Genomic DNA, 12,641 nt, shown 5'->3' on the forward strand with positions numbered 1-12,641 from the left:
TATGGAGGACAACAAAGGAGATATGAGATTCAATCCAAGAGATGTACTCAGATTTGGAAAATTCCTCTCAATGTTTTGAAATCAGGTCAACCATTAGAACAACCAAACAAGGTAATCTCAGTATTATAGAATATTTTAACATTTTGGTTGAGTTATAGCATGAAATGGACCTGTTCTACACTGTCAATTGGGAATCCCTAGCTGATAGTACCAAATACAATAAGATGGTAGAAAAATATCGTATTTTTATTTTCTACATGGCCTTAACCCTGATTAGGATAAAGTTCGTGGAAGAATTTTGGGTACAAAGCCCTTACTATCACTTAGAGAAGTGTTTGCAGAAGTATGGAGAGAAGAAGGCAAACGAAAGGTAATACTTCATCAACTAAATGATCCTATCCTAAACCATCAAAATTCAGCTCTTGCTACTGTCAAACAGGGGGAGACCAAGGAAAGAAAAAACAGTGGTGTGACCATTATAAAAGACCCTACCACACAAAGGAGATGTGCTGGAAGATTGATGGAAAACCAGCTAATTGGAAGCCACGAAACAAGAGAGAAATCCCAAGATCAGCCTATGTTGCTGAGGTCTCTACTGAAATCGGGAATAGCACAAATCTAAACCTATCAGAAGAGCATATCCAAGCCTTATACAGGTTGCTAAATCAAGGTATAACTCCATCAAGTTCTCCTAATCCTCAGCCCACAACATCCATAGCCTTGCAAGGTAATTCTCACTACTCCCTAATTTCAAAAAGGCTTCCTAAGAATGTGTGGATAGTGGATACGGGTGCATCAAATCATATGTCAAGTTCTGCAAATTTAGTGACCGAATATACACCTTGTAGCACCTCTATTGATATCTCTATTGATGATGGCACAACCTCCCCTACCTTGGTTGTGTAACATTTCCCCCTCCTACTGTTTGTTTCAGGACCAAGCATCAAGGAGGAGGATTGGTTGTGCTAAGGCTAGGGATGGCCTTTACTATATGGCAAGGGATATTCCAAATTCTTCTACAAATAAGGTTGTTCTAAATGTAAAAACAAATGCCAAGGTCTTGTTATGGCATAAACGTTTAGGACACTCTAGTTTTCCTTACCTAAAATCTTTGTATCCTCAAATTTTCATCAATAAAGAACAAGTTTTTTCATGTGAGCAGTGTACTCTGGCAAAACAGCCTCAATCTCACCACTTTGTTTAGTCCTATAAGCCCTCTAAACCATTTCATTTGATCCATAGTGATATTTGGGGTCCTTCTAAATATTCTAATACCAATGGTTCTAGATGGTTTATAACATTCATTGATGATCATACTAGAGCTTGTTGGGTATATCTTATGAAGGAAAAATCAGAAGCTAGCAACATTTTCAAAAGGTTTCACAAATTCATTTTGAATATGTTCCAAACTTCTATTCATATCCTTCGAATTGATAATGGCCGAGAGTATTTTTCTCATAATTTTACTAACTACTTGTCTGAACATGGTATTTTTCATCAAAGCTCATGTCCATACACACCTCAACAAAATGGTGTAGCTAAAAGGAAAAATAAACACCTCCTAGAGGTGGCTAGAGCTATGATGTTTACTACCAATGTTCCTCATTTCTATTGGGGGAAAACTGTTCTTACAGCTACCTATCTGATCAATCGTCTCCCATCTAAAACCTTGCAATTTCAAATTCCACTCAATACACTTTGTGATCTATATCCAAATGCTTCCTTTCTATCTTCAATTGATCCTAAAGTATTTGGGTGCATTGTGTACGTTCACAACAATAATTTCTCTCGGACCAAATTAGATCCCAAAGCTCTCAAGTGTATCTTTGTTGAGTATTCTCCTTCCCAAAAAGGATACAAGTGCTATTGTCCTACCAACCGAAAATTCTCTGTGTCCACCGATGTCACCTTCTATGAAGATCTTTCATTTTATCAATCTACAGCTTCTCGAGAGGTAACTAATGGTCCCAATTGGGATCGTCTCATTTCTCTTCCCCTTTTGATCCTACATTGCCAGTATGTTCTCAATGGGGAGCATCCTCAGCATTGACTCCTAACAACACACTGGCAAAACTTATCCCTTCTAACTCTTCTGATCCGCATGCTCCTAATTCTTCTTCTCCCTCTCCTATTACCTTTAAGCCTGAAATTATAGTCCTATCCCTCATTATCCTCCAAATTCAACAGCCAACAGCCCTCTGCTCGTCTATTCCAGACAACCTAAAGGCCATCAGGAACCTCAGCATAGTCATCCATCACTTCCAGAGACTGGTCTATCAAAGGATAACATTGTTGTTCATAGCACTGACAGTAATACCACAAGGGGAGACAACACTGACAGCAATACTGCAAGGGGAGATGATTTGGATTGGGCTATGCCTATAGCTCTATGAAAAGGGGTAAGATCATGTGTCAAGTATCCTATTTCTAACCATTTGACTTATACAAAATTGTCTCCTCAGTTCAGAGGGTTTGTTGCAAAAATTGATAACATTGAAATTCCCAAAAACATTCAAGGTTCTATAAATGATCCTAAGTGGAACGCTGTTGTTATGGAAGAAATGACTACCTTAGTTGGAAATGATACTTGGGATATTGTGAAACTGTCTCCAAACAAGAAGGTAGTAGGATGTAAGTGGGTATTTACTGTAAAACATAATGTAGATGAGAGTGTTGAAAGATATAAGGCTAGAATGGTGGCCTAAGGGTTTACACAAACTTATGGGATCGACTATGAGGAGACTTTTGCTCATGTTGCTAAGCTTAATTCCATCCGAATATTGCTCTCTATTGATGTTAATTTAGAGTGGCCCCTCTTCCAATTTGACATTAAAAATGCCTTCCTTAATGGTGATTTGGATGAGGAAATATATATGAAGAGATCCCCCCAAGGTTTGAACATGAAGTTGGCAATGGAAATGTTTGTAAACTTAAAAGGTCTCTATATGGTTTAAAGTAGTCACCGAGGGCTTGGTTCAAGAAATTCAGCATGACCCTAAACCAATTAGGGTATAAACAAGGACAAGCAGACGATACCTTGTTTATAAAACCCACAGTAAATGGAAATAAATCTATACTTGTTAGGATTAGGAGCGCTTTAGACAACTCAATCAATGCTTACAAATGCGAATCTCTCACACTTTTCACCCGAAATCAACCCAATCAACAGAAACAAGAAATTGAATTTGAAAGAACAAAATTAAAACAATGAAAAATAGAGAAAGAAAGAAACAACCAAACCAATCAATAAGACAGGCGATATATCTTGGTTTAGGTCGCAGAAATGACCCAACATCCAGCCACCAAAATGATAGCAATTCCACTAGAAACCAACTTTGAACAATACAAGATATCCCTCTCTTGTTCCCTCTCTTTCACACAAATTCACTGCTCACAAAGATTACAAATGACTCTCTCTCACAAGCCTTTTTTCTCTTCTTACAGCAACATCACTCGTATATAGAAAGGATAGAATGATCAATTGTATCCGACTGCCTCACACTAAGCCTTCTATTTATAAAGGGTTGGAGGCGGTAATTACAAGGCTTTATATTTTACCTACACAAAGACTAAAATACCCCTTTATAATAAAACGCCTAAGCTAGCCTCTTCCTAACTTAGAATATTCAGTCGCTTCCATTCACTCGAGGGATCTCCTGTTCGTTTAAACCTTCTAGATAGATTTCTCAATGCAAAACCCAACAATACTAATTGTCTATGATGATGATGATATTATTGTGACAAGGGATGATATGCAGGAAATCAAAAACTTGAAGAAGCAATTGAGGGTTGAATTTGAAGTCAAAAACCTAGGAATCATGAGATACTTCCTAGGAATGGAGGTGGCTCAGAGCAAAGAAAGCCTATTCATCTCACAAAGGAAATATACACTTGATCTGCTGAAAGATACAGGAATGTTGGCATCCAGACTTGCTGGAATTCCCTTAGACAAAGGCTAGAAGTCTGGAGAACAAGATGATGATACACCCCAGTAGAAAAAGAAAGGTACTAAAGGTTGGTTGGGAGGTTGATTTATTTATCACTTACGAGGCCAGATATAGCCTATGCAGTAAGTGTAATTAGTCAGTATATACATTCTCCTACTCAAAGGCATATGAATGCTGGGTTTCATGTTCTAAGATATCTCAAAGGGACACCTGGAAAATGATTAGTGTTCCAGAAAACTGAGAAAACAGGAATTGAAGGCTTTGTTGATGCAGATTGGGCAAGGTCTAGTGAGGACAACTAGTCAACTTCTGGTTATTGCACCAAGTTATGGGGAAATATGGTTACATGGAGAAGCAAGAATCAATCGATGGTTGCTCACAGCAGTGCAGAAATAGAATTTTGAGCCATAGCTCAAGGAATCTGTGAGGTGATTTGGTTAGAGAGGCTAATGGAAGACTTAATGATTCCTTTATCTCAACCAACAAATGTATACAGTGATAGCAAATCAGCAATCAACATTGTGAAAAATCCGGTTCAGCATGATCGTATGAAGCATGTGAGAATAGATCGAAGTTTCATAAGAGGGAGATTGAGGAAAGAGGGATTACTTTATCCTATATTCCCACCACTGATCAAACAGTTGGTGTTCACAAAAGCTATGGCAAGACTAGGGTTTGAGGCATTAATTGACAAGTTGGGAATGACTTATATCTATTCTCCAGTTTGAAGGGGAGCGTTGAACAAGATTAGAAGATTCATAGTTAAAAAGAGAGTATGATAGATGGATAGAGGATGAGAATAAAGGAAGATTGCATAGTTGAAGTTTAGATCAAATAGATAATTCTAAAGTTAAGTTTTGTTCAATTTTGAAGTTTGATTTATTCCTATTTTCTAGGAGAAAAATCTTCCTAGTTTCTAGGGGATAAATAACCTAATTTTTGTCCTATTTTATAGAAGAAAAAGTAGGATGTAATCTGTATATATTTCTCCCCTCGGATTCAATAAAATGATTCAAGCTTCAAGAGTTTTAAGCTTGTTTCAGAAACATGATTCAGATGAAATACCCTCCGCTCTCTAATGTCAGAAAGTGGCCTAGAATATCCCTTAATCCAATACCCAAGAAAAACTGGATGCATGGTTTCCATTGAATTAGAGGAGTTAAATAAATAGCTCTATAAACTTAGAGACAAAGAGACTACCAGCTACAACCAATAGCAATATAAATGGCGTTTTAATACTACCAAGCACAAAAGAATTTAATGAACTTCACAAATGCTCTATAGTTTGAAAACATGAAGTTTGAATATTAAATAAAACAAAAATAAAAGGAGCAAGGCATAGAGCAAAGGATGGATAAAATTTTGATAATATTGAGAAACATCTAATATTATAGCTTCAATGGTTCCAAAACATGAAGAAAACAATTTCTCCTAAAAAAGGAAAAAACTGACAACTTTGTCAAAGTCCTAGCAAATGACATTACAAGAACAAACAGAAACAGGTTCAGCACAAATACAAGGTACCAAAGCTACCTGTACACCAGCATAACGTTTCCATGCTTTGTCAAGTTTGTAATCCGTGGACAGTAGTCGGTAATTGGACAAAGCAAGATCATAATCTCGCAACATGAAGGCATAATCACCTAAAACTCTTATTTGAGATTCAATGGAGCTAAATGTATACCTTCAATAGAGATTATAAAAACTAATTAGAAGAAGAAAGAGGGACAAGCAATGTATAAATGAACAGCCATGAAGCAGCAGCAAAAAATATATAGACAGTCATAGAAACATAAATAAGAACTTTTTGGTTCGATGGGTCAAAACATACATAGAACCATTTAGGCTATCTGGTGTATCTTCTTTCCCCTTTCTCCACCACAAGTTCTTTATTTGATTTCTAAAACCTCGCCTTGTTGCAGAAACCTAAGCAAATACAAGTTTAAAATGAGAGGAAACAAGGAAAGTACAAAAAGAGGTAAAAACAATCTACTTGAGAAGTAAACGTGATATTAGTATTTGAAATCCAAAAACCTGAAAATAGGATACCTGCTGATTGAGGTCGCGAATTTTTTTCTCCATGTGAGGAATGATGTGCTTAGATGACAGATCTTGCATGACATTTCGTAACTGTTACATGAAAAATTGATAACTTGGTCGTAATTTTCAAGTATAAACAACACAATAAATATGCAGTCCTCACAAAGCTTTCAGCACATCAAGCAAAAGAAGAGTGAACAAAGAACCTCATTCATATCATCAATGCTAAGGAAGCAACCAAGAGGTTGACCAGGTGAAGATTCATTTTTCTGTCATAGAACATGAGTATACATGTTACCTATTTCATCCACTTATCCGAATTATTAATTTGAACATTAAAGATGGAAGAGAAAAGAAACAAATTTAAAAAATGAAGCTATAGCTTACATAAAGAGCCCATGGATTTTCCTCATGTTGTATTAACCCATCTTCAGAAGAGTTTATGCACAGCAATCCACAATCATAGGTTCCAAATGTACTCCTCATCTCCAATAATATTTTGGTCGCTCTAGAAAGAAATGAAAACAAAACTAATCTCATTATTAAGTAGCACATGCTTAATAGGGAAAAAAATCCAAAAGGGAAGCAAAATTATCTAGGACCACATATAGCAACTGTTTCCTCTGGTGCTTTCTGTCTGTTTGCAATAAGATGAAGAGTAAGCTTACTTATCACTTGAACTCAAAAATCACTAAAAACAAAAGTTTACAGGAAATTTATATTCAGAAAATGCCATGCTCTTGCATAACTTCAGTATAATGAATAGATCAAACAGAAGAAACAGACAAGGGTGTTGATTTACTAAATTTTTATGAAACAAAAGAAGCATTGTTTGCTACCAGGTATGTAAGAGGGAAAAAGGCAAATCCAGTTACAAGGCATGAAGACTTAGGTTGTCCCTTTAATGAGAAACACAACTTATCATTACACATAGCGTAATGTGAATTTAATGTACTTAACTACATGGGTTAAAATCTTTTAATCTAATTGAGTTTGTTGAATCAACAAACCCATCCTATTTTCACAATTCTATTTTCTTCATGCAACAATTATAACTAAATAAGCTTTAGTAAACAATATAATTTACAAAAGAAAATGTGGTGCAGAGAGGGACAACTATCAATACTTAACAGTAACTAATACACCTCTTTGTTTAACTTCAGAAATTTATCAATTGTTTCTTTAAGTTTTTAGTGGTGAGTTCTAGTATTGTTAGTCTACAATACTACCACAAAAACATATAAACTCTTAATCACACTAGGTGAGATTGGCTATATGAATTTTAGTTCTCAAATCCTTATTATCTATGGCCATATCTTCTTTAAGTCCCTTATAAATTTGGGAATTTGTAAGATAAAAATCTCAGATGAAAATGAAAATGAAAGTAAAACTTCCATTTACAAAACCCAGTTAGCACTCAATGAAAAAGATCAAAACCCATTACTTAAAACTAAGACCTATTTTAGTCGTTTTAAATATATAAGAGATAAATCATTATGCACTATCACTCGTGAAAACATAGAGCACTTCCAACTTTAAGCACTAACTGTGTGTGTTATAAAGCAAGCTATGGCAAAATCACTATTACAATTTAGAGGTTTGCAGATGAGCCTAATTTTTTATAAAGAAAAGTAGTTGAGTCAAAGTTTGGATCTCTTTGGGGCATTGATCCATGGGTCAAATAAGTACATCCAAGGTGTGGGGTAACTAATGGAAAGGCATAATGAGAGTTTGGATCTCTTTTATGGGCATCATGAGAGTTTTTTGTTGTTGTTGTTGTGTAGTTCTAGTCCATTGAGGGCATTGTTCCTTGATTTCTCAAGTAGCTAGTCATAAACTAGCTACTGGATAAGGGTCTTTTCAATTTGTTTCTTTTTCTTTTCTTTTTTTTTCCCCCTAGCTACTTGTAACACCACATACCTTCATGAATAGTAGGAGACCTGGTAATGGGTTGTAGATGGCCAGATAGCAATATTTGATGCTCTAGAGGGGTAAAAGGGTAAGCTGGTACTATATAAGTGCAAAATGAAGGATGCATAAATGGTTAATGTCCAAAACTGTTGACTATGAGAAAGGAACTGTCGATAGCACAAAAGCTCTCAAAAGAATAAGTAAATTGTCAATGGTTGTTTTGAAACTATCAACAATCATGCTTAGGCCGACTTGACGTCAATTTGAGTAAAACTTCCAAATGCCGCTGGACAATTTCGACATTATCCAGGAAAAGAGGAAAGAACCAAGAGCATTCATGCCAACTACTGATGGATCTCAATGAATTGTCAGCAGCTAGGGAATACCATAGAAAACCATCTAAAGGTACCAAGAAAGAACCTACAGGCAGTCAACTAACTATCAGCAATTGTCTACAGACAGCTATAACTGTGAACAATGGGGTTAAACTTTCGGCTGTTGAGGTAAAATTTCTCAACACGTAGCTGATCAAGTGCTAAACAAGTAAATGGGGCAAAAATGCACATTCCTAGAAGCGAATCATCAGGAAACTTGCACATCATGCCTAGTAAAATGGAAAATTGTATGCATAGGTTCCATAATCTCTTACGGCTTCTCATAGAAAGGTCACAAGAGTGGACCTTGTGGGAGGGGTCCAACGCTACTTTTCTAAAGATAAGCCTTGGTAATAGCATTAAGGTTGCTCCATTGTGACTGCAAGGTAATGGGTTTAAGTTATGGGAACAACCTTGTTATAAAGCAAGGGAATGTTGCATACAAAAACAACCATCCCACAAGTCTTGCTAAGGGGAAAGCCACATGCATTATGGATACCCTTCCCTAGTTATTTTCCACCAGCTTTCCATAGTGATTTTGTTCCCCTTTTTCAAGCGTAATCTACTTGATTGGGAGTTGAACTCCACTATAGTTTTCTTCGAGTATCTTCCTTCTCATTCAAGATTATGGCAGAGGACAACAAATGGAAATTTGTCAAATCAAGAGTCTTTGATCAATTACTGCTTCATTACAAGATGCCTTGTGATATCTGAAGTTCCTTTTTCTCTTTCTTCAAAGTAAAATAGCTAATGCTAACTTTTTTTTTGCTTGATAGAAGAAGACAGCTAATGCTAGCTTTGGTTATCCAAACCAAAGTGAGAATGAGAATGTTTTCTCTAGGCAAAAAAAAGAGCATTCAAGATTTTCAAAGGCTCTTCTATTTCGTTTTTTTCCAAACATACCACATAATACAAAAAAGAGAGTCAAAAACCAAAAACTTTTGGGATTCAGCTTGTCCCAGTATTAGGGTCAAGAATTTTTGGTTTTCGATTGCCTTCATTGTATATGTGGCATGTCTGCAAAGAAACGAAAGAGGAGCCTATGAAAATCTTGATAGTTATTTTTTTTTCATTTTTTTTCTAGAGAAAACATTCTCGTGCCCACTTTGTTTTGGATAACTGGATGAGAGGAGTTTTCTTTTATCCATCAAGTCATTTGTTAGGTTTCTAGATGATCTTGATTTATGAGTTGACTTTTGACTCTTTTCTATGATAAGATTTGCCCTAAAAGGCAAATTTTTAATATAAATGTACTTTTAAAAAACAATTGGAAAAAATGCACTATGCCCAACAACATGGACATGCACTTAAATATAAATGTACTGATTTTTATTATAAATGTACTCTAGAAGAACAATTGGAAAGAAATGCATGATGCCCATCAAAGTGCAGCTTTCTTTAGCCTTGAGCCTTATGCCAACTTGATAGGGATCAAGGAACGAAGCTATTGCCCCCAGGGGATAGATCGAATGGTTGGGCAAGCGATATGCCGGTGTCAATCCGGTGGATCGTGAGTTCGATCATCACCTTGCGCAGTGAGGCGAAACCTCACACCTGCGATTTACCTCCCCTGGCATAATCAAGGGCACGAGCACCGGGGGCCGCACAAGTGCAGTCATCCCAAGGAATGAAGCTATCTTGGAGAGAAAAAAGAACAAAAAGAATTCTAAATAAACTAGGAATAGATTTATTTTATCAAAAAAGGAATACGATTAGATTTTATATTTTATTTTTAGATATTCCAAATCCTATTTGGTAAATTTCTTATTAGATTATGTTTTCTTTGTATAAATATAAGAACAATCAAGAGAAATGTCAACAAGGAAGCATCTAATCTCGTCCTTATTCTCAGACAAGATTGGATCGGCTGTGATTCGGTTTGATTGACAGTAATTGATTGTTGGTGATTGATATTGGTTTCATAAACCAAGAATATATTTTCCAAAAGATAGATTGTTGTGTATTTGTTGTATCCTAAGTTTCCTAATCAATTTTGGAAACTTCGCTATTTTTGTTTTCTTTATGTTTCTTAGAAACTTCCTAGTATGGTAGGAAGTCTTGTATATATTTTTATCTATCCTTTCAAGGGAAAATAAGATTGATAACCATTCTTCACGTCTTTCTTGACATGGTATCAAAGCCTTAAGATTATAGGCGTTGTTTTTCGATTTCTTCGTAGCCTTCATCAATTCTTTTTGAGACTGTATGTCTAATACTTCGAACTTGATACTAGACTCAGTTGATTCCAGCAATACAACGGAAATATCGTTTCCTGGAACCAATTGTGGAGGATTAGATGGGAGAATTACAAAATCTTCAAGTAGCTTACTAGTTGAATGGTAAGAATTACTTGAAGTGGTCCCAACTAATCCGCACGTTCCTAAAGGGAAAAGGGAGGTTGAGCCACTTATTAGGAACGGGTCCTTAGGAGGGAGATCCAACGTTTGCAGCATGGGATGAGGAGGATTCCTTGGTAATGTCCTGGTAATGGAACTCCATGGTTCCAGAAATCAATGATACGGTAATATTCTTGACAACAACCAAGGACATGTGGGAGGCAATCAAGCTTACCTACTCCAAAGTTCATGATGCAGCACAGATCTACAAGATAAGGACCAAAGTGGCAGGCACAAAACAAGGTTCAAGGACCTTTATAGAATATGCTAATCTATTGCAAACCCTATGGCAGGAGTTAGATCATTACCAATGCTTGAAGGTGAAGTGCAATAAGTTTGTTACCTACATAAAAGATTTGTGGAGAAGGAAAGGACGTATGACTTCCTAACTGGCCTTAATATCGACTTTGATGCGGTAAGGGTACAAATCCTCGGTAAGGAGGATTTACCTTCTTTGAATGAGGTTATTTCCATAGTGCGTGCAGAAGAGAGTAGAAGGGGAGTTATGTTAGAAACTTCGCCAGTGGAAAGCTCTACTTTGGTGTCCATGAAAGCACAAAATTAGAGCAAAGGTCCTAGAGAAGAGAAGAAAGCCGTGGAAAGAGACTCTTTATGGTGTACCTACTGCAAGAAGCATAGGCACGCCATAGAGAAATGCTGGAAGCTCCATGGGAAGCCACCCAAGGGGGGACCATCAAGAAGCCAAGGGCAAGGTCAGGTGTACACAGCCAGCAACCATCAGCTCCCTAAACAAAAGGATTCAAAACCAGGAGAGGCACTAGAACTAAACAAGGTTGAGATCGAAAGGTTGAGGAATTTCTTGGGATCACTCGACAAGAAGGCTGAGAAAGGTACGTGTTGTCTTGCTCTCACAGGCACTTCTTTCCCTTCTTTTTCCCTACACCCTCAGGTACTTCTTTACCTTCTTTTTCCCTACATGCTTCAGAAATAGTTCGCTAAAACTCTGAAGCCTCTAATCACATGACTCCTTTTTCCCAATTGTTCATTACCTATAGCCTTTGTTTCTAGCTACAAAAGGATCACCATGGTAGATGGCTCTTTGACCACTGTCGTTGGCCAAGGAGATGTTCTCCTTAATGAACATCTCACCCTAAAGAATGTCCTTCATGTCCCTAAATTATTTACCAACCTCATCTCTATTCAAAATCTTATTTTGGACACTAATTGCAGTGTTGTTTTTCATTCAAATCTGTGTGAGATACAAGAACCGAGCATGAAGAGGATGATTAAGCTTGCTAGGGCCAAGGCTGGACTTTACTACCTTGAGGAGCTGGGTGAGCAGGAAAAAAGGGAGAAATTTCCTTCGAACATGGCTCGGTCTAATGAAGACCAATTGTGACTACACCATTACCGGCTTGGCCATCCTTCCTTCCAAACTCTTAGGGTGATGTTTCCAAATTTATCTAAAGGTCTAGGTACTAAGAATTTCCATTGTTCTGTATGTGAGTTTGCTAAACACAAGAGGGTGTCTTTTCCTCCATCTAATAAAAAATATGCTCTACCTTTATCCTTAATCTACAGGGATGTTTGGGGTCCATCAAGTGTTCCCAATATTTCTGGAGCACGATGGTTTATCATTTTTGTGGATGATTGCACAAGTGTGGTATGTTTATATTTGTTGAAAACAAAATATGAGGTAGGCAAAGTATTTTCTATATTCTACAACATGGTTAAGAACCAATTTGGGGTAGAAATAAAAAGGTTTAGGTCCGATAATGCCAAGGATTTATTCAATCAAAACATATATGTTTTCTTTCAACAAAAAGGCATTATACACAAGTCTTCCTTCCCTTACACTCCTCAACAGAATGGAGTGGCCGAGATAAAGAATGGCCATCTCCTAGCTGTTATAAGAGCTCTTTTATTCCACCATAATGTTCCCAAACATTATTGGGGAGAAGCAACTCTAACAGCCACTTTTTTAATCAACAGATTATCCTCACAAACTCTTA

At 36.8% G+C, this 12,641-nt stretch overlaps 1 protein-coding gene across 3 annotated transcripts in view; it reads right to left on the reverse strand.

Annotated features, from left to right (window-relative positions):
- The window catches only part of LOC127806829 (uncharacterized), a 59,051-nt gene that overhangs the window by 30,271 nt on the left and 16,139 nt on the right, over positions 1–12,641 (reverse strand). For all 3 annotated transcript variants that reach the window (XM_052344362.1, XM_052344361.1, XM_052344360.1), the window contains exons 6-10: positions 6,375–6,495; positions 6,194–6,256; positions 5,997–6,077; positions 5,779–5,873; positions 5,481–5,631 (exon numbers count right to left, since the gene is read on the reverse strand). In XM_052344362.1, the coding sequence (XP_052200322.1) occupies positions 5,481–5,631; positions 5,779–5,873; positions 5,997–6,077; positions 6,194–6,256; positions 6,375–6,495 (511 nt within the window). The remainder of the gene's footprint in view (positions 1–5,480; positions 5,632–5,778; positions 5,874–5,996; positions 6,078–6,193; positions 6,257–6,374; positions 6,496–12,641) is intronic.

The sequence above is a fragment of the Diospyros lotus genome, chromosome 7 (genome assembly GCF_014633365.1).
Source record: "Diospyros lotus cultivar Yz01 chromosome 7, ASM1463336v1, whole genome shotgun sequence".
NCBI lineage: Eukaryota > Viridiplantae > Streptophyta > Magnoliopsida > Ericales > Ebenaceae > Diospyros > Diospyros lotus.